The sequence below is a fragment of the Leptonotus elevatus genome, chromosome 1 (genome assembly GCF_054856555.1).
Source record: "Leptonotus elevatus isolate MCC_2025b chromosome 1, RoL_Lele_1.0, whole genome shotgun sequence".
In the NCBI taxonomy this organism is placed as follows: domain Eukaryota; kingdom Metazoa; phylum Chordata; class Actinopteri; order Syngnathiformes; family Syngnathidae; genus Leptonotus; species Leptonotus elevatus.
Window position 1 is genome coordinate 33,206,896 of NC_141239.1, and position 22,370 is coordinate 33,229,265.

Below are 22,370 nucleotides of genomic sequence, written 5' to 3' on the forward strand. Positions count from 1 at the left end.
ATCCTCCAGAGCCCGCCCTCTTCTTCTACGAGTACAAATCACGGCGCTCTACAAGTACAAATTTAGTTTTGCTCCATTTGTAGCGCGACAAATGGGGCAAAACTCACGTCACTGAACAGCAGCAGAAAACCCACTTGTGACTCCTAGTGGCGACTTCTTTGACTACAAGTTGTCATTTCTACAGGTACAAATCGCAACTTTTACAGATACAAATTTATACTTTTTGTACAGGTACAATTTTTTTTTTTGTACAGATACAAATCATGACTTTTACAGGTACAAATTTGTTTTTACAGATACAAATTTGTTTTACACATACACATTTTTTTTTTACAGGTACAAATTTATTTTACAGACACAATTTTTTTTTTTACAGGCACACATTTTTTTTACAGATACAAATCACGACTTTTACAGATACAAATTTAGACTTTTTTCTACAGGTACAATTTTTTTGCACAAGTTAGTTTTGCACCAAATTTACCTCCATACATTTTCCCAGAGCATATAAAACACATGTAGTTGAGTATGTATATATATATATATATATATATATCTTTCCAGCTCAATCAGGACATACACGACGCAAATAATAATATATATATATATATATATATATATATATATATATATATATATATATATATATATATATATATATATAATAAAGGACGTACAAGACGCGTTTCAGACATCAACATGCTGCTCAAATCCAGAGTCCGTATTTTAATGAAAACCACGCTCTTAAACGTTAACTATGAGTTATAAATGTATAAAAGTAGCGTACATTTATATTTTCAAATTAAATAACTTGTTTGTAACTTCCGCGTTTCCTACGGAGCGTTTTGGCCAATCAACATGCTGCTGAGCTATAAACCCTGCCCCCTTCTGCAAAGTTTGTCAGCTGTAATAAAATAAATGTAAAAACTCCAGAGTCAACATTTTATTGTGAACTACGCGCTTATGTTTTTCTTTTCCCAATTCTGAGAGAACAGTTCGTTATAGAAGTTGTGTATATTTTAAATTAACAAGTTGTTGTTAACTTCCGGGTTTCCGGTATTCATGACACGAACCACTTGTGACTTGAAGCCAGAATGCAGCCATCTTGCGTTGCCACTTTTGCTGTTCGATTTTCGCTGAAACACTTATCAGTGCGTTTTTTTACGCCAAAATCCAGTATATGATATGGAATCAGATTTGTGCCAAATACATGAGAGGCTCTCAAATGACGAACTTCCGTGTTTGCTTCGACCATTCAGACACAGTATATGTATTATCCTCTCATTATCGTGAATCATGATTTACAGAGGTTAGGCTTATATTTCACAGCAATTTTTTTTCAGGATGAGCTTTGATTTCATTCCATTGTTCATGGAAAACATGTTGCAGACGAATATTTGAGCAGCACTCAGAAATATACCTTAATAAGAGAAAAATATATAATCGCATTCCTACAGATGAAATGTGGATGTAAGCACTTCCCTACAATCTTATTGGTACAACCATATGATGCACACACCTTTTTTTCCTTGGGTTTGTATTGTTATTATTATTTTAACATTATTGGAATTTACAAATCAAACATGGCAAAAGTGAAGTTATTCTTTGCATGTATGAAAACAACATAGGGAGATTTCCAGAAGGAACATCAGATAACAAATCAATCCAAATATGATTTAACATCAGAAAAGTGAAAGGATCGATATATACATGATACACACACATTTGCATTTTCGCCGCTGAAAAAGAAAGTGAAAAGAAGGCGCGCTTGTGGCAACGCAAGATGGCAGCCGGTGGCTTGACTCCATGACGGGCATTGAGTCCACGTTCGCAATTCATGAGGACCATTCCGGAAGTAAAACAAGCATCGCGTTTCGACCTATCAACATGCTTGCTAAGTTTAAGTACCGCCCTTTTAACAAAACACTGTTTTGTCCAGAATGCATTGTTGCTTATTAATAAACTTTACAAGGGCGGTGGCACCATCTGACAATCATTCACGAACGCAAGGCACCGTTTCATCCACCTTTCAGCGCTTTGTATCGCTAACAACTGAAACATGCTGAACAAAAGGTGAGATTGGCCGATATTTGACAGTTTGGAGAGCGTTACCTGGCTTGTCATGGCCGCGGATGCAAAAGGTGTGCGAGGCATTATGAAGCTACCGCGACATTTGCTCAACCTGGAAGTCAACCCGGCGGCTCTGGCCTATGCCATGACTACGTTGGGAGCTGCCATGATCAACAACATATTCAACTTCTACTACGTGAAGCTTTTCATCAACAAGTACCAGATATCCGAGGGAGCTTTCCACAAGTCACAAGTGAGTGTCAAAAGTTACGTTATGCCAATATGCACGCCCTTTGTCAATGTTTATTTTCGTGGTTGTCGTGTATTTATGATAACAAGCACTTTATAAATACACTGTTATTGTTATAGTTGTCATAGTAGAATGTTTGTCCAAAATTACTGAGATGTTTTTTTGTGACTTCCAAGTTGTACACCTTTTAAGTAACTTTGATCCCCACCCCCAAATCATCTTGATGGTATTCTAAATGTGTGTTGTGACTTCTCACAGGTGGTTTACATGCTGTGGAACGCCATCAACGATCCTCTCTTCGGTTACCTGCAAGACAACTCGAAGATGCCGTGCTGCTCTCAGCGTCGTCTCTCCATCCTGTACGGCGCCCCGTTCTACTCGTTGGCGTTCCTCATTGCCTGGTTCCCGTGGAGGTCCTACGTCCCCGGCGACTGGCTATGCGGCGTCCACTTGATTGTGGCGTTGTGTGCCTTTGACGGCTTGCTCACATTTGTGCTGCTGGCTCAGTGCGCACTGTTCGCGGAGATTTCCAGCCACCATCAGAACCGACTCAGACTCATCAAGTACAACCAGGTAAATATTTTGCCAGTGACAGTATCATGACAGCGATTTTGAGACAATCATTGATGTGGAAGAAGGAAAAACTTGTAGAAACACATTCTGCCAATGTAAACAAAAAAAATACACTTACAAATTCACATTTTTACGTTTTATTCTCGTGTCACTTTGCCTGTATTAGCAACCTAAGAAAATACAGCTCATACTGCTGATGGCAAGTTCCAGCTGCTTTGAAACAGTCACGGTATTCCTTGAAACCGGACCGTGTCTTGTTTCTGATTTTCCAGGTGGCGTCGCTGCTGGGCTCGTCAAGCGTGCTCTTCTGCGGCATGCTGTCCAAAAACATGGAGGACTTCACAGCCTTCCAGGCGTTCGCCGTGATCGTCGCCATCCTGAGCTGCGGCTGCATGCTCTACACGGGCCTCTACAGCCACAGCCAGTTCGACGCCGAAGCGTCCAACGATTCCACTGACCCCGCCTCCCACAGCTTGAAGTCTTCCGCCTCCACGGTGAAAACGCTGACGTGGCAAATCCTCATCAACAGGGACTTCCGGCTGTTTGTGCTCATGAACTTTTTCCAGGTCTTCATGCTGGCTTTCTTTAGTAATTTTACTCTAATATTTACCGAGCACCTGATTCCTCCTCATGTGCTTTCGTCACTGGCCAGAAGCGTCATGTACGGCGCGGGATTCATTTGTCCTCAGGTAGTGGCTTGAATTTTAAGTGCATAGCACGTATAATACTTTTTTATTATTTTTTAAAATCCTAATATTTTAATTGTAATATTATTTTATGTCCACCCCAGCTGTTGGTGTTGAGCTGTGACAGACTTCTTCACAGCCTTGGCTACTACAGAATAATTTTGTACTCCTTCTACTTGGAGGTCTTAATGGGGGCTTTTATGCTCGCGCTTGGTGCTGAGAACTATCGTGTCATGGCATTATTCATCACTCTGAGCATGTAAGAGATTCGATCAGTTTTCTAACTTTTATTTTTTTAATCAATGAAAATGCATTGCCTGCCTGCTAACTGTTCTCATCCTCTGCAGGGTCATCGTGCAGGCCACCTTCAGTCTGTTCAGCTTGCCTCTCGCTGATATTATTGACACTGACATGCAGAAGTACAAGCGCAGGTGAGCAAGAGGCTGCTATACGCACAGTAGCGTGTTAAACCAGCTGTCACTTTTCATTTTCTTTTTACATTTTAATTGATTCTAGTTTATTTTTTTTATACTTTAAAGCAGTGTTTCCCAACCTCACTGTCGGGCGGAATGCTTATATGACCAAATATGGTCAATTTCTTGTTTTTTCACATTTTCACAAATCAATACTATTCGTTTGTCCTCACATTGCTTGTTGTTTTTACAAGTTATTGACTTTTTTTTTTCAATTCTTTCAATTTAAAGTTTTAAAAATAGCTTGATAACAAATCTATTACTCTTTTCAGTGCTTGAACTGTCTGACAAGTGTTGTGAAGCTCCGCCTCTTCCTTACTCTGCGAGCGCTTTGCAGCATTTTGTCACATTAAAAGTACATTGTGTCATTTTAAAAAGGTAATATATTAAAGCTTTTTCTACATCATGCATGCTCCGCCAATGCCCAGATGAGTACGAAGAGCCCTGACTGTTTTACTCTGACTGCACCTATCAGCTTTTATCTTCCCTTTATAGTACAGTTTCTTTGAGGAGGGGAGGGGCGGAGTTTTTCTGAGCCTTTTTGAAGGCATGTCTTGGTTTGTCAACTGTGGCTGTCGCTTTAAGATGGTGCATGTACTCGCACGCGCACCATGAACGAGCCTGACACAGATGCTGCAGTTATGCTTTGGGCCAGAGGTGGCAGTCGCGAGTAAAAAAGTGACAAACTGCACAAAGATCCTTTAAAGGTGCATTGTGGAGTTTAAAATGTTAATATGAAAGCTTTTTCTACATTATGCATGCTCCACCAATGCCCAATCGAGTACTACTAGGTTCCAAGTTACCCAGCTAATATTAATAGCAAAGATCAAGATAAACTTAGCGAGTTGTTTACGATGCAAAGATTCGTAAAAATACATGCACTGAGCACAGACTGAAACAGGTTTACGTCCGTCGACTGGATCAAGTAAAGATGGTCTTTCTCACTCCGTGTATTTTTACAAGCGTGGCATCGCGTTATAAAGAACTCGCCTGAAATGGGAAAGCACTTGCCAATTTTGGTGAGGATAATGATATACTGATAATGTACAATATTAATAATCATAAGTATAACTTAAGTGTCCAGTTTTGTGGATGATCTTACCTCTAGAGCTAAAGTACATTTGACTTTTTATCTCGTTCAGTTGCTAGTTAGCTTTAGCCGAGCCCATTATAGCTACTTTACAGGCTCTTCTAACCTTGGAGCAAACGTAGGACTGCTCGTTTACATTGGAGACATTTAGCTGTGGACATGTAGCTTTGGTAATGAAAAGAATATGACTGCACCTGACAAACTCTTGGAATTCCTCATGTCCGATTTACACAATCCATGGGCACATCTCTTCACTATTTTGCTTGCTGGAGGTCCACAGATTGTTGGAACTTTTTTTGGTATGGTTTTATTGAAGCTGATAAATGTTTTGTGGATCGACTTTACAGTGGATTTCAATGCAGCGGATACGAGCTTAACGGACCTTAGCTGTTAGGGGACGTGGTTTGCAAAAGATCTATTTGGATGGAAACTGAAAGAAAAAAAAACGAGGCCACTCCAGCACCTTTAAGATTGAAAGTCTGGATGTCTTTTAGACAAAAGCAAACGCATATAGTTAAATACATTTGAATAAGCCTATTTTATATAGGGGGAAAAAAACTCACAGTAAAGCCCTTTTCACACTGCACTTGCTACTGTGAAAGAATTGCGTGACAACACAGTGGTGACAACAGCACCTCGGTTGCCAGCGTGGCCATATTTGGAAGTATTGACACGACAGTCGATCCGGAAATAACAAGTGATATTTTGATACAGGTAAGAGCGCATCTTGGCAAGGCGTATCTTTCATTATTGTAAAAGAAAGCCCTGACTTTGCTCATTTAAAAAAAGAGGAGGTGTGGAGGAGACTAGAATCACAGAAAAAAATAAAGGCTTGGCTGAAACTTGGATAGTTTGATCATGCCGTTTACCTCTGAATAAATCCGCCAAACAAAACTAAACCACATGCACAATGACTGTGTTTGACTACGACGCACTGTGTCTTGCTAAATGCAGAGTGAAAAGGGCTTAATGCTACTGTGCAGAAGTAGCTGGTGATCGGCCACAAAAGTACATTTGTGTGCAGATTCGTTTCCACCTATTGCACTGCTTAGTCAGCACATCATTTTATTTATGTAGTCACACATGGATCGACAGTATTATTTTTGAAAAGGAGACGATGTAACAACCACATTTGTTGCTTTTAGGCAACATGAACTATGTGTTTTTTTGGTATCAGCAAGATAGCATTGATTTATTTTACATTAGAAAAAAACCTCATCACATCATTTGTAGTGAAACCAATAACCTCAACCTGAATCCAAATGAAATTGGATGTTTTCCTCTGGCACGGTGTTGGGAATGACTGCTTTAAAGGGTCTGGAACCGTCTGTACTAGACTCGCTTATTATAATTGTTTACCTTTGAGAATCCTCACGTTGATGGTTTGCAAAGTTAAAATAAAAACTCAGGTGAATATGTTGACTTTGGTGGAACTTACTAGTAAAACATTTATTCTTGTAATGTATTTTTTTGTCAAATGCTGCACTTTTCAGAAAGACCTTCAGAGAATAAAGATTCTGATTACTTTAAACGTATTTATTTAGAATTCCTGTTTGTATGTTTGGTTGTTTGTTTTTGGAATTATTAAATATTTTTATTATTTCCTACTAACTGTCTATATTTTCAGTAAAGCACTTGGCTAGGAAAGTTTAGAGCCGAATTATACATTTTCATAATATATTTTGCAAAATATACTTATTTTACATGCCAACGTGTTTAGCTTGGAAAGCCAATTAAATAATTGCAAATTGGCACATAGTATTGTGTCTATGATTATTGATACTAAACGAAGAATGTTTTGTTTGATGACATGCTCCCTCCCATATGCAGGCTAATATGCTCTACAGTCGATTGAGAATGACTGACAGTAGGCATGATGTGTTTGCAGCTCTCCATTATCCTCCATGGTGTTTGGAACCAACGCCTTGTTCACCAAGCCTGCTCAATCTTTGGCTCCAATGTTGGTGATTAAAATTCTCAACCAGTTTGGCTATGCGCAACTGAAGGATGCTGGAAGTGGCGCAGACCCAAGGTAAATACAGACTTTTGCCCCTAAAGTTTCAAACAAACACTTTAAAGCAAATAAGAATGTTTGTGTTTTTCCATGAAGTACTTTTGTTGTGTATTTAATGATAAATGTGCTGTGGGTTTTTTTGGGGGGTGCTTGACAGGAAAATATGTTTTTTTTTTTTTTAATAAATCGAGCTCAAATGTTTAACTCATTCACTGCCATTGACGGCTATATACGTCAAAAATTAATTTGAACTATTTCTTTTAGTTTGACATTTTTTCCGACTTTTGTTAACAAGAGTATGAAAACCTAGAAAACATTTTTTTATTGTACATTTAGAACAGATACAAAATTTTTGATTAATCGTGACTTTTTCGTTTTGTTTTGTTTTTTAGTAGATCGGGGCAGACAAAGCAAGTTTGACTTCTTTCTGTCCCCTTTCGTTCTTTTGCTTTACTTGGAATTTGAATATTGCTTTTTATTGTCTTTTTTCTTTTAAAAATTAATGAAATAAATTGATTGATTAGTGAAGTCATGCAATTAATTATGATTACAAATTGTAATCGCCTGACGCCCCTAATTTGTAATCTTTTCTTAAAAAAAAGATTATAAAAAAAATTATTATAATTTAAAAAAAAAAAAGAAGAAAAGATTTTTAAGAATTAGGAGCGTCAGGCGATTAAATTTTTCCGTAATTAATTGCATGACTTTACTAGTTAACTCACGATTAATCACAAATTTTATATCTGTTCTAAATGTACAGTATTTTTTTTCTAGGTTTTCGTACTCTTGTTAACAAAAGTGGAAAAAAATGTAAACTAATAGAAATAGTTCAAATGAATTTTTGATGTCTATAGCCTTCAATGGCAGTGAATGAGTTAATAAAGGCCTTTTACCAGTTGTAATTGACTTGAAACTTTTCACATGAGTCTAGCTCAGTGTCTTCTACACACACAAAAAAACACAAAATATATATATTTTGTAATCAGATGCTGGTAATGGAGTTGCAATTACAGTTAAGTTTGCCAGCCCAAAGCCCTCACTCCATAAATCCAATTGACTTGAAATGTCTCACACAATTCTAGCTAAATGTCATCTACAAATAATATTGTGCATGTAAAATTTATGAGGCCAGAAATGTAAAAATTGTAAAGGCAAAGACACTTCTTAAATTTCTCACACGTCTCTAAAAAATAAATGAATCCTGTTGTGTGTGAAATATTGCCATTTTGCCACTTCACTTATTAAGCCATTTTCAAAAGTAAGAAGATAATGTTTTTAATTAATGTGATAACGTCATTATTTTTCACCTGTCATCAGCTCAATGACCTAGTGGCAGAGTGTCCGCCCTGAGACTGGAAGGTTGAGGGTTCGTCCCTGGCCGGGTCATACCAAAGACTATAAAAAATGGGACCCATTTGCACTCCTGCTTGTCACTCAGCATTAAAGGTTGAAATCGTGGGTTAGATCACTAAATGATTCCCGAGCGTGGCCCCTGCTGCTGCTCACCGCTCCCTACATATTTCCTCAGCACAGGTGATGTCATCTTCAGTCGACTGCAAGTGGAAAAATGTGTTTTAAAGGTATTAATGAAGTTATCAAAAATGCTCAATGAGTTAAGTATCCCTAGCTGTAACCTTGACCAAATATACGTGAAACTTCTTACACAGGTTTTAATCAATGTCTTCTAGAAATATATAATTCCATCATCAGATGATGACATGGGTTTTAGCCTAAAAAAAAATAAAAAGTTTGACAATGTATTCAGTCCCCACACTCCATAAAAGCAAATGACTTGAAATTTCTCCCACAAGTCGTTCTCTACAAACGGCAGAATTTGACCTGATGAGGACTCCATTATTGATCTCAACATTTGAAAGCAGCACTCACGCGGCAAGTGATGAACCTCAAACTTTCCACATCCGGTACAAAACAAAATCAGCAGGTCGCAAGCCCGTTTCAAACTTTCAGTCCAGTTGGCCATAAAACTAAATCACATTCACTATGTCTCCCCTTTTGAGCACAGAAAATCGTACTAAAGGACGAAATTAACATTTAGATTATGCAAAATGTGCGTTTAAACTATTTTAGAATTGGACAGTAAATATAATTATGTAATAATGGATTTACTTGCGCGTTTAGAGTGAGAGAACTGAGAAACAACAAATGTGTATAACAAACTATTTTTTCCCCCACTTGAATGCACCTAAATGCAAGCCTGTGTCCTTTGCAGTGCCTTGGAGAGCCTCCACAGCGTCATGTTCTACTTGGTGTGTGCGGTGCCCATGTGTGTGGCTGCTGTTCAAGTCGTGGCTTGGAGGCCTTTTTCCATACGGAGCAGTCACACCGTGGACAGCAAGTACACTGACAGCTAGAAGCAATGCAGAGGAAGACAGCTGACCTTCCTCAATTTGGGGAAATAATTGCAGAGATGGATGGTACCTTGTAAATGAGTGTATTTTCAAGATGATCCAGGGTTTGTAATGGTGGGGTAATTTGATCTTCTTGTGAAGATGTGCGACTCTAAGCAGATACACATCCAACAATTTTACCAAGTTCAAATGTTTGAGAAGAACACATTCAAAAGGAAAGTGAAAGTGAGTTGATTTGTTACATGCTCACTGACCTCAAGTTTCATTGTTCCATTGTAAGGGGAAGGTCATTTTGTGTGTGTCTTCAACTCTGAATCGCCTACATTTAATGACTGGTTCCATGTGTCCGTTTTTTTTTTTTGCACAACTTTATAAATCATGTATCCATTTACTTCTGTGTGCCAAAATGATGCGACTATACACTACTGTATTTTGAAGTAAGAAATGATTCCATTTTAATAAGTAATATTGGCAAATGTTGGTGTTATTTTCCTATGTCATGGTTTTGAGTATAATTAGAGTTTCCGAGTGTACCTTGCACACTTAACTCCATTGCTGTCCAGTTCCGTAATGGATCATCGAACCTAATGTGCCTTGTTTGACATGTATAATGATCAACAGCCCAAATGACAAGCACAAGTTGGGTTTAGTCTTTTATTAAAAAATATGTTACCCTTCATGTCTTTGCTGGTATTTCTCCCTGACGTATGTATGTACAATAAGGGACGAGGTTTTTAAAAGGAACAATCAAAAAGTGATTGAAGCGTTGGCTATAATATATATGTATTATATATATATATATATATATATATATATATATATATATATATATATATATATATATTTATTATATATATATATATATGTATTATATATATATATCTTTGTATGCATGTATTGGTATCATATATAGTATTGTTGCAGAATTTCTCATTTGTAGCAAAATATCAGGGCAAAAGAAACATTTGTCCTCATTTCCTGTCTTTCATGATTGGACAAACTGATGAATCCAGGTGTGTCAGGTCAGGCACGCCTGGATAAATCAGTCAAAACAATAAAAAGTGTCCACGTTCACTAATTGTTTTGACATGTCTCAGAAATACGATATTCAATGTTGTTCTTTCCAATTGAATGAGATCGAAGTGAAATTAAAAGCTAAATACAGCATTCAGCGCCTTTTTACACATTTTGATAGATGTCATCAGGTGTGTTGAACTCGGCAGCAGTTACCTGTGAAAGAGATGAGCATGAAAAAAGTGTCAATAAAGGTAATGTGCATAACTTGCAGACTTGACTCAATGAAGTGTACCTCTGGAGGCGCAGGGTTTCTTTTCGCCGTCTGCTTGCTTCTTTTCACGCCCCGTCTGTGGTCCATCTCTTGCAGCACATCGCGGAATATTCTTGTTTTGTTTGTGTTTTTCTGTTAACAACCAAAGTGGAATTGTCACGTCGCAGTAAGCGGGCCTGTGTTGCTCTTATTTTGGTTCATCTATTTCTGGTTTTATTTTGAAAGAACTAACCACCACTTTCACTCCAAGTCACTTGCCCTTCCTCCTGCCATGCTCAGTCCCGGTTCCAGTTCCTGATTGCTTCCACCTGTCTCTAATTACCCACCTAATAAATAGACTGCGATTGGCTGGCAACCAGTTCAGGGTGTACCCCGCCTGCTGCCGGAAGCCAGCTGGGATAGGCTCCAGTGACGTGAGAGCTTGGCCATTGATTTTCACTGTTAGTTTTCAGGTTTTGCAATCATCGGCCGTGGCTGCTAACACCTGGGGGCTTTTTGCTGAAACTGATGAAATGCCCACCTCTGGTTTACGGATAATAACCCTAACCCCAAAATTTCTGATTAACAGTATCACTTCTTTTGGATTTTTATTTGATTGTACAGTACATTCGAAATGTTCAAGTTTCAAATTGATAGCATTTAATGTTATAGTAAGACTATTACAAATGATTCATGCTAACTATGTAGCCGCTGTGGCTTAATATTACTAACGCTATCGGGTATCCACGGCAATCACATGTCACGTTTCCTCACTCCTTCCCCTTCAAAATGTCTCACGATCATCCCATTTTTTTTTCATGAGTGACCGGCGCGAACGTAGTGCAAACATTGCCTTAGTGAAAAGAAGTGAGTAACTGCTGGTGGTAGCATAACGCAAACATTGCTTCCTGTTCTGTTTTTCTTTAGACCTTTACTCTGAATTGTTCACACATGAAGGCCCAAAATTACAAACTCATAAAAATAGAAACTAACTGACCTTGTTGTTTTTGTGTATTCGTCTACAGTTGCATATATTGAGGCCGTACTGAAATATACACACAGAAACATTAAGTTACAAAGTGCACTTGTTCTCTCAAAACATAAAAAGATACTTTCCATAATTTACCTTCTTTTGAATAATTAGCGTCACTGTTGCCGAGCTGTAGAGGGCCAAGACGACGAATGTTAACCACAAGAGAACATGACCCACCATGAGTTGTGTCTTTTCTGCAAACATAAGGAAACTTTTTATTTTTTTTGTCACTTCTGCATACGGGGGAAAACCAACCTTTGGCAAGATGCTGGATGGATCAGTGTTTCAACATCTTCGGAATGTACCCAAAAGCGATTTGAATTGGACAATTAGTTTTGGTTTTAAAAATGTGAGTGTATTGATTCAAATCGATCCACTTTAAAATGTACCGTCCTTGAATCGGATTGAACCCCATGTAATGCAAAATGTAATTATTACCACCTTCATAGCAGCAGCAGTTATTGTGCTATGTCACTTTTGAAAATGTCATGAACTTCAGAACTGCAGAGCTTCAATATTGGCCTTTAATTATCGAGAACTGAGGAATAACCTCTTTTTAATAAAGGAACTCGCATCCATTGCAGCCTGGTCATACTGGAGGGGGGATTCCCACATCTGTGGCCCCTTCTGACCTCTTCTTATTTTTCCTCATATGTTGTTTTTTTTTTTAAGTCTTTCCTTGCCCTCCCGTGGGGTTAAGGTCAGGGGATGTTGTTAATATTTGTCAATTGTGGGTGTGTAAAGGCCTTGAGACTTTTTGTCATTACGGGCTATTCAAATGAACTTGACTTGAAAGGACAAACGTATGAAGTTCCACACAGAAGGAAAGGTATTATTTGAGAGACCGAGATTAAAAAGATACATATGTCAGGTGTGCTGTAATGAAATCAACTGATCATTTAAGAAAATGATTTGCTAGTTTCTAATTGCTTTATGGCTCTCTTTGTAGACGACTTCAATCAGCAGCTTGATGAGACCGAGCGTTCTTTAAAGCAATTTAGAATGTCAGCTGTAATGTGAACAGCATTTCTTTGTTTGTTTTTATAAACTGATTTTATTGCTCTCCAGACTTTCTTTGGGCTATTTCGATCATTGGCAGTATTCGACAAGTAGCATTCAGATTTTAGCCTTTTTAATAAGGGAGGTACAAGGATTCTTAAGACATCTAAATCTCGACCAATCAGCTTTAGCCCAGGCAACATCTCAATTTTTCTTTTAAAAGTCGAGGCAGCTTACAGGAAAACATCTAAATGGTTGTGTTTTATTGTATTTTAATCCATTTCACATTTTTTTCATTTTCAATATGTTATTATTAACGCATCTGTCTCACAGTTCAGAGGCCCTGAGTTCAAATTTGGGCTCCAGCCGTCCTGCGTTGAGTTTGTATGTCCTCCCTATGCCTGCTTGGGGTTTTTCCGGGTCCCCCGGTTTCCTCCCACATTCCCAAAACATGCACAGTAGTCAGGTTATGTACAAAATGTTTAAATGATATCGGTTACTGTGAGTGCTCAGGAGTTCATGTTTGTTAGTTCTTTACCTTTTACAACAAGAGTTGTTCCCAGCCCAACATGCTGAGCCCCGGGTGTCGGGTTTCCCAAAGACGTGGAGGCGCAGTAGTAAATCCCGCTGTCATTGCTGTTAAGGGACATAATATGTAAAGTGGCCCCTTGTAGACTGTACTTGTGATGGTTGTGGTCCAGGTTAAGAGAACCGTGCGATCTGCGCTCGAACGCGAACCACTTGTAGAGGAACCTTTCGGCCGAGCATTCAGGACGGACGCTGCACCGGATCACGGCATCTTGTCCCGGTCCACGCCAAATGACGCGATTTGGTTGTGACAGGCAGCTCTGAGGTTGGGCCATTCCTGATGGAATACATGGACACAAAGCTTCGTAAATAAAACAGACGCGTGTGTGTGCAAAGGTCAAGCAAGCGTGTACCTTTTGATGGCAGCCAGGTGAGAGAAAGGAGAGAAAGCCAAAACAATGGCACCATGTCCGCGGATTAACAGTGAATGATCTCATGATAGCGTGCACGAGATGATGGAAATGGGTAAATTCCACTTACTCAACACTGCTGGGTTCCTTCCTCTTTCCTGCAGCCAGCATGCCTTTGCAACATTATAACTGACATGATGTTGGAACTCAGCAGCTAACATTTTACGTGCAAACTCATTCACCTGCTCTCGGAAGCATAAAGAAGAGATTGTCCAATTAAAACAGTCAAATATATTTTATTTCCTAATATGGAATGTGAAAAATATATATACAATATGTATCACAAATGATCATTCCCCATTGAAATAAATGTAAATGCCATTCATCTGTCAAAAAACACACAGAAAGATGTTGTGTGTAATTTATTGTTCTTTATACTAAATAAGTTAGCGGTGGCAGTTTGACACTGAAGTTTCAATATGTGCTTCAAATTATTTGACATTTGACGTGTGAAGCAGCAAGTTCAACTGCATCGTTACGAACGTACAACTTGACTGGCTCACGGTGCAGTTGGTCGATAATATGAGTGGTTAGCGTGTGGGTTCTGTCGGTGCTGATACGCCACCGCTGTCTCTCAGTCTCTGGCTAGCTCGGTCGGTCCAGCATTTCTCTTGTAGCCTTAGTTTCGATACCCCAAAATAATTGTTTTGGTTCTCCTGTTAATACTTATTAATATAGGGTTAGGATACCATGATCCATCCATTCATTCTCTGAAACCAATCAAATCCAATGTCTCCCACTTAATGCCCATAGTAACACAGGCACACCCAAAAAATGACATATTTCACCAGAACTTAAAACAAAACACACATTCATCACTTTATTTATTAAATGCATCTTGTTGTATCGTTTTATTTAGCTCGTTTTAAACATACTGCAGTCTTGCTTTTCGCCCGGAGATGTCGCTGCAACTAAAGCTTCATTAGAGCCGTTGATAGAGTTTGTTTGGCCAACTCGGTTTCAGAGCTACTACGCTGTGATTGGTCAACTGCTGGTCACATGACATACGAACGCCATGTTGTTACCCAGCCGCTGCGATTTTGTAATGGAACTTCCAGAGCCGTGAGTGTTTCTATTGTTCTTATCACTTACATATTGCAATTATGCCGTGTTGCTCAGCATGGCGTTGTTCACAACGACCAGGCAGTGGCGTTATGATGCATCGGTTTCCTAGAGACCCACAAAGGAGGAAATTGTGGGAAGTTAAAGTAAAACGAGAGGGCTGGAAAGCCAATAACACATCGTTCTTGTGTGAAGTAGGTGGGACTGCACAATGCAGCCTTCGACCTTTTATCAAGAGTTCTAATTAAAAATTAAAAATACAATTGATTTGAATTATAAGCCTGTAGAAAGTGAATGGACTTAAAATTAATATAGATTTTAACTCTTGATAAAACAGGGCCCATAATATGGAAATGACTTATTGTGGATTTTGTGTTGTATATAAAAGTTCTAAATATTGTACATGAACAATTGAAAGCCATTGATAAAAATTAAAAATAAAATATGACATTTGGTTGTCAGTTACACTGAAATCACGTTTAAATTCAAATTTAGGACCATTTAGTCATTATGACAAACAAATCACAGAAGAACCTGATATAATACATTCATTGGTACCATGAAAAATGGGCTTTATTATCAAGTATCTTGCTTGTTATGTCAGGAGCCAAAGAAAGGAGCTAAAGCAAATACATGTAATCAGATCTCTTAATTGAATATATTATGTGTCATGTATGAACACACTGATACATTTCCAGCATTCTTAACGTTGAAAATCAAAATCCATGTACAATAAAAATATACCATATTATACTAGTACACCCTAAAAACTGATTGGTTAATCAAGCCCATATGACCTTAACCTACTAGATTGGTAGTTTTCTTTTAACCAATCCATTTTGAGAGGGTAATAATTTATTATATATGCAGTGTACAGTATTCATTATAATGTTGGCTTGTCAAATACCTCAAAGGTTAAAAATAAAACAAGGGCAAAATATAAAATAAACTGTACACCTATAGTTTGTGAAAGAAAGTTATCTAGTGTTTTGCGTGCAAAACGATAGGCATGCTCATGGGCTACACGCTTGAGCACAGCCCCCTCCTGTGGCCGAGGGTAACAACACGGCGTCCGTGTTTCCAGTTGGCCAGTTCATGAACTGAATACATTTTCAAAACAATTCATCCAAGTGGTTAAGTGCTTCACACAAGCTTAATTTGCCCATCACTAGGCTGTGAGCGTATTGGATGTTTTGTTTTCAGATATCACTTGCTTCAAAGGTGATAACACCATGACACGATGCTATTTGTTATCCCGTCTATGGCATTTTGCATCAATTGTTAGCATTAAGCTAAGTGCACAGGCAAAGCTATGTGCTTGTTTTACATACCCAATGTGTAATTCTCATTGTTTTATATTTAGTTTGTCATTAAACTTAAATTCTGTGTAGCTTTAAAGGTCCGGTATATGAGTCTGTTTATATCTGTTTGTTTATATGAGTAAAATATAGTTTACTTTCTTTATGAGTGGTCCATGGTTCCACCCTAGTGACTTGTCACGCAGCCATTTTTTGGGAGTGGCTTGTTTCGTTGTCAATCAAACTTCATGCCCAATCGCAATCCGTTCATGTGTTGTGTTCACTCCCCCTTCCACGTCGACCTGCACACTCGCCATATTTTCAAGCCGGAGAGGACCGCGCGGCTCCGTTTGCTTGATAAGTGAAACCGGACAATTAGATCTCGCCAGAGGTCATTAAAAGGAGATCGTAGACTTTTTAGAGTTGGAAGTATATCGAAGTTGGCGTTTCAGTCGAGTACTTTGCCACCATGAACGTGTTCCGCCTGACGGGAGACCTTTCTCACTTGGCAGCCATCATCATCCTGCTACTGAAGATATGGAAAAGCAGGTCGTGCGCAGGTGAGTTCAGGCCACATTAGCGCCGTCTAATATGTCATAAAATTCTGCATATTGTTTGGTTATAGTAAAAAATGACCGCCTACTTTATTCACTAGCTGAGTTAGCTGCTAACTAAGCTAGCGACCCCCCATTCATTCATGGGAGAAAATCACAAGCATGCACGACGATAACAAATTAACAATAATATCACCATAAAAATTCGAAATTCACTTTAGTCGCTGTTTTGGGGATGTTAATGTATATATACTTTAGGTATATTGGTTAATAACGAGCGTTGGAATCGCTAGAGTTAGCAAACTTGCTAACCAATGATTACTGTGTGGATATATTTTTAAGTCAAAAGTATGCATAACTGCATAAGTTATAGATCTGCATTTGCGAATATTGAATGTGGTGAAGCTGTTGTAACCCCAATCGCATTAATTCTCTACGCACGCCCGTCTTTTGACGTTCGATGTTCCATTTTTTCTGTCTGGCGTCTGACGTGGCGTTCTAGAAAGCGCTACGGAAGAAGGTAGCATGCTAACACGTCACATCGCATTTTACGTTGTTGTCAATAAACCAACGACGGTCATTGTAAACATTCAAAGTAGCTAACAACAAACTGCATGAGAACATGTTTTGTTATATAAAAATGAACTGGTTTCTGACCTAAGAATTTAGATGGTGTGTAGAACTAATGCCTTTTTTAATTTACTATTTGAGTGGCAACTTTAAAAAGGAAATAGGTGAAAGTGGTTTATTTTAAAGACGCATAACACAATATATATTAAACCCAATTTATTTATTACCTTTGCCTTCTTCAAGGCACGTGTCTTTTCAGCATCTCTCTTCAGGTCACCCTGAACATCATCAGCTGGCTTTAAGCCTGGGTTCTTGCAGGTCCTTTTAACATGGGTGTTGCCTTTCTATGGACCCAGGATAGAACAGACATGCAACACCACAAATACGATTAGGCATGACAACACATCCCAGCTCCGTTTTCAGCCCTTCTTAAAACATTGTGTATATCTATTTAAGTTCCAAACTCATGCTCCATGCAAGGATGCGCCGGGGTTTCTGAATTATGGTCATTATTATTTATATTCATTATTCATGAATCAATGAGCTGGCGCTGTTCGATAAGTGTTTGAACAATGTTTGAAAATTCCAATTCTACAGTTAACTTGTGTTTACGCCAGTATTAGTTTTGGTAGTCAACATTTCCCTGCATGTTTTCAAAGGTATCTCCGGAAAGAGTCAAATCCTCTTTGCGATTGTGTTCACCACACGCTACTTGGACTTGCTCACCTCCTTCATCTCGCTCTACAACACGGGCATGAAGGTAAGCACGCAAATAGACCTTCTCATAAATTTTGCAAACAATGGGTGTCAAGGTTTTTACGGGTGGCAGAAAGTGTTTAACTACTTCTGACGTGAACTGGAAACAATGACAAAAACTTGTTGTGTTTTGCCTCTTGAATGTCAGCGTGACGTCATGGTGAACCGGTCTCCAGCAATCTCACCGTATAGCGTGCACTGATGCTAACGCTACGTTTCTACCTCTCTAGGTGATCTACATCGGCTGTGCGTACGCCACCGTCTACCTGATCTATGCCAAGTTCCGGGCCACATACGACGGTAACCACGACAGCTTCAGGGTGGAGTTCCTGGTGGTCCCCGTTGGGGGTCTGGCTGTGCTCATCAACCACGACTTTTCCCCCCTTGAGGTGCGTTTTGTTGGAAGTAGAATACCTTTTTTAAACAAGCCACCTGCAGAATAAATTGTGTTTTTTTGGAGGGGGGGGGGTTCCCATTTTTGTTAATTTTATTTCATATTCCAGCTGGCCTGGATACTTTAGATGGCACATGATGTGGTATGCTTTGACTATTTTCCTTTCCATAGATGATAGATAGATTTAAAAACATGGTATATAGATTATGCAGTACATTGGATGGATGGGTGATGTGGTATTCTTTGGATTATGACTAGTATGCAGTACATTGGATGGATGGGTGATGTGGTATTCTTTGGATTATGACTAGTATGTAGATTGTTATGTCCAAACAAGCATACTGGACAGAGCCCTGCAAGTAAGTGACACGCCTCCCCCCCAAAATTCGGAGCTGCTTATTTATAGATTGTAGACTGTAGATTCCACAAGATGACGGTAAAGCACTGCATTGGCCTGACTAGAGGAAGCTCATCACCTCACATCAACATAGTTTTTGCTGCCTGCCTTTTCAGATCCTGTGGACGTTCTCCATCTACCTGGAGTCGGTGGCCATCCTGCCCCAGCTCTTCATGATCAGCAAGACGGGCGAGGCGGAGACCATCACCACCCACTACTTGTTCTGCCTGGGCCTGTACCGAGCGCTCTACCTCTTCAACTGGATCTGGCGCTTCTACTTCGAAGGCTTCTTCGACATGATTGCCATCGTCGCTGGCGTGGTCCAGACGATCCTCTACTGTGACTTCTTCTATCTTTACGTCACCAAAGGTTGGTTTCCCGCCCTGAGCGCCCTCAATGTTAGGTGCAGCAGTGACTGGGTATTAGATCAAGGGTTTGATTGTGGAAATTTATAAAAATAAAATAAAATAATTATATATCTGGGTGGGGGGGGACATGACAGCCCGTAACAGTAGTTTTCTTCTTTTTTTCTTCCATAATTTGAAAAGCTTATCATTCTCAAAGAATTGCCTCCAAAATATTTGGATTGATTGTTAGTAATTAATTAGTTTGGCTTGGAAAAATACATGAGAGCTGAAAAATACACCTCTATATTAATATACAGTATTTCATTTTTAAGGCAACATGTTAAACACACGAGTACATCCATGTTACGTCCAATGAGACACAATTTGTGTATATATACACACTATTGTGCACTATTGACGGCACTATTGAGCCATAATCGTGGCAACACTGGTCCAAGAATAAATGCGTAATATTGTGAGAAAAAAAAAGTTATCATGTTCCTGTAATAAACAGGTATGACTAGAGGAAAAATAATAATCACCTTTCGGCGAAATTCGCAGTTTTGAACCTCATATAGGTAACCTGCGTGAAATATTTCGGGGGTGTTTCGTGTTGTCTGTGGAATGAGCTCATTGTGGGGCTAAGTAATGAACCATTTTGACCGCGGTTATTTTTTTTGTTCAAAGGTGCCCGGTTTCCTCTTGTTAGGCTACAAGGAGAAACCCCGGGTAAACGCATCGCAAACTAGCCTTGATTGGGCTGAAAAGGCCATTATCTGGCAACCCGTCTGCCAACAACAGTCTAAGGCGATTACGTCATCAAAATGTGCCGCGTGGTTGCCTTATGTTGCTTGCATTGCAATTGTAATTCTGCCGTCTCTAAGCGTCTTTTAAGTTGTTTAATGAACCCCCAATTTGACGTTTACTGTACAACTAAAAACACGACACGAAGAATTTAATTTTAATTTATTTATTTGGAAGTGACAATGCACATTAATCAACATTTTACAATGTAAATATGCCCAAGTTAGCCAAGTCAAGCTAATTTTCATTGGCACTCCCTTGGGCGGATGTAAAAGACAGCCTAAAATGAGTCATTAAAATCACAAATCAATTTCCAACAATATACAATAATATTACACGAATACATCTCCTGTACAGTTGATAGTGCTAACTAATCTCTCTCATTCAATGAGAGCAGTTTTTGGCCAGACTTGGCAGAAGCTAGACTGTATAAAAGTTGTTCTAAACTTTGGGAGCTCACAGTCCCCACTTATTAAGGCTTTGGTGGTCAGTTTTGGAGAAACTCTTTGGGTCTTGTGGCCCTCATTTTCCTCTTGATAGTTACTGTATTACAAGAGGAAAATGACACACCCAAAAACAAAGAGCTGACAGCAAGCACCAATAAAGCCCCAGGCAATGCCACGGCGCATCGAGGCAGTGGTTAAGGCAAAAGGAATCCAACCAACTATTGAAGATTGACATATCGTTTTGAAAATATAATCCATTCATTTCCCCCCCCATTAAAAACACTGGGAAGTATGCATGGTGAATTCTTCACATTATTCAAATTTTTTAATATCCTGTTTTCATGGGTTTTAACGGCTGGAAGCCAAAATAATAAAATAAATACCTAAAATCACTTGAATCTATGAAAGTTTGACTTTTTGAATGGAATTACGGAAATTATGCAACTTTTTGAATATTTTCAAATTTTTTGACAAACATGTTTAAATACAAAATGCTAAGTGATTGGTCGATCCCATTCAAATGCTATTGGGGAAATTAGCATCGACTTCGAGAATGATCTTCCTGCAAATAACGAATATTTACACACAAACGTTGTGGACACATAAAATAACGTAAAATAACACTACTCACTGCCGCATTTAATCCCAATCTGTAAAAAACGAGTTGTGTGTTTACTGGATCCATGCTCAGCACTTCCCTAAGAGGCCAACACGCTCAGGAACAGTTGTTATTTATTTTAAGTTGACATTCTAGTATAAAGTATTTTTATTTTACTCTCTTACAAATTTAATTTCTCCTTGTCCTTTTAAGTTATACTTATAGTTGAATTTAAAGAATTCAAATAATTTTCCTATCCGCAAAATTCACGGGTACAAATATCCAATATCCAAATATACTAACGCATTTCACAAAGTACAATCCCTAAAGTCCCAGGTTAGCCCACTAAGTCCCAAGACTTGTGAACATAAGATCAAATAAATATGATTGAGAGATGAGGTTAATGTAATGCTTAAGACTGAAAATGGGGTAGGGGGCAAAAGGCTTGCAATATGAACCATGAAAGCCAAACTTTGAAGTAGTTTGCGTAAAAAATTAACTTTCCCAACACTGTAGGTTGCAAAGAAGTTTGCAAAGAGTTTACATTTACTTAACTCCATAAAAGTTGTATACTTTTGTGCATTGAATTTGTCCCCACCCCCCTTGCTTCTCACTTTTTTCACCCCGACCCGTTTTCATGCCTGAATAAAATCCTATTGTTTTGACAAAGTAGTAAATAAAAGTTGCATCTTTTCAAAGTTAATACAGGAATAAAGACAACACATTCATATTGTTACAGTAAAGTTGGAATATAACAAAAACGAAGTATATTAAGCGAATAAAGTTATTTTGCGAAAATGAAGTTGTAATGTCGCAAAATACAAATGAGTAGGGATGCACTGATACTGAAGTATTGTAATTGGTACAGTACTTACATATTTATTAAAAAGGAAAGCTCTGAAACTGGACATCGATTCCAAACTCGACAACATTTTTTTTTTTTTTTTGGGGTCACTCACAAGTCAAGGTACTGAATATTTTCCTCACATGACATGGTAATCATCTTAACTTTTTCAAAATGCTTATTTGCGTTATTTCCTAGCAAGGTAACATAGCCACTAACGCCAAAGTACTTTATGCCTTGTTTTCAGTGTTGAAAGGCAAGAAATTGAGCCTGCCGGCGTAGGCCGACGTGGAGTCCCAGACAGCGGAATCAGGCCGCCGGAATGTCGTCACCTTCCAGCGAACCAGAGAGCTGACCGCATCTAACGGGGGGGGGGGGGGGGGGGGGAAACAAACAAACACTTGAGTCTTGTTGATGGATGATCGCCGACGGATGGTCCACGGCGGCACACGGCAACCAACGCCGCAGCTGAACAAAA

At 38.8% G+C, this 22,370-nt stretch overlaps 3 protein-coding genes across 3 annotated transcripts; 2 read left to right on the top strand and 1 right to left on the bottom strand.

The window, feature by feature from the left end:
- Positions 1–1,867: 1,867 nt before the first annotated feature.
- Positions 1,868–10,812, top strand: mfsd13al (major facilitator superfamily domain containing 13a-like). Its single transcript, XM_086094291.1, has 7 exons — positions 1,868–2,323; positions 2,579–2,893; positions 3,166–3,582; positions 3,684–3,838; positions 3,927–4,010; positions 7,031–7,174; positions 9,387–10,812. Exons 1-7 carry the CDS (start codon positions 2,123–2,125, stop codon positions 9,526–9,528), a joined length of 1,458 nt encoding a protein of 485 aa, XP_085950417.1. The 5' UTR covers positions 1,868–2,122; the 3' UTR covers positions 9,529–10,812.
- Positions 10,187–13,997, bottom strand: LOC147181760 (immunoglobulin superfamily member 6-like). Its single transcript, XM_086094302.1, has 6 exons — positions 13,766–13,997; positions 13,363–13,689; positions 11,919–12,019; positions 11,790–11,837; positions 10,835–10,945; positions 10,187–10,755 (listed from the first exon to the last, which is right to left on the bottom strand). The coding sequence occupies exons 1-6, from the start codon at positions 13,818–13,820 to the stop codon at positions 10,705–10,707; spliced, it is 693 nt and encodes a 230-aa protein (XP_085950428.1). The 5' UTR covers positions 13,821–13,997; the 3' UTR covers positions 10,187–10,704.
- A 2,476-nt stretch (positions 13,998–16,473) lies between these two features.
- Positions 16,474–22,274, top strand: LOC147181761 (ER lumen protein-retaining receptor 2). The gene is made up of 5 exons (XM_086093578.1): positions 16,474–16,742; positions 17,966–18,066; positions 18,293–18,451; positions 18,970–19,222; positions 22,140–22,274. Exons 1-5 carry the CDS (start codon positions 16,652–16,654, stop codon positions 22,172–22,174), a joined length of 639 nt encoding a protein of 212 aa, XP_085949704.1. The 5' UTR covers positions 16,474–16,651; the 3' UTR covers positions 22,175–22,274.
- The last annotated feature ends 96 nt before the right edge of the window (positions 22,275–22,370 follow it).

Coding starts and splice junctions, on each gene's coding strand:
- mfsd13al (XM_086094291.1), top strand. CDS start 2,123: ATGGCCGCGGATGCAAAAGGTGTGCGAGGCATTATGAAGCTACCGCGA. Junction 2,324..2,578: donor GAGCTTTCCACAAGTCACAA/GTGAGTGTCAAA, acceptor GACTTCTCACAG/GTGGTTTACATGCTGTGGAA. Junction 2,894..3,165: donor GACTCATCAAGTACAACCAG/GTAAATATTTTG, acceptor CTGATTTTCCAG/GTGGCGTCGCTGCTGGGCTC.
- LOC147181760 (XM_086094302.1), bottom strand. CDS start 13,820: ATGGTGCCATTGTTTTGGCTTTCTCTCCTTTCTCTCACCTGGCTGCCA. Junction 12,020..13,362: donor AACAACTCTTGTTGTAAAAG/GTAAAGAACTAA, acceptor TTATGTTTGCAG/AAAAGACACAACTCATGGTG. Junction 10,756..10,834: donor GAAACCCTGCGCCTCCAGAG/GTACACTTCATT, acceptor TCTCTTTCACAG/GTAACTGCTGCCGAGTTCAA.
- LOC147181761 (XM_086093578.1), top strand. CDS start 16,652: ATGAACGTGTTCCGCCTGACGGGAGACCTTTCTCACTTGGCAGCCATC. Junction 18,452..18,969: donor ACGACTTTTCCCCCCTTGAG/GTGCGTTTTGTT, acceptor CTGCCTTTTCAG/ATCCTGTGGACGTTCTCCAT. Junction 19,223..22,139: donor CTATCTTTACGTCACCAAAG/GTTGGTTTCCCG, acceptor CCTTGTTTTCAG/TGTTGAAAGGCAAGAAATTG.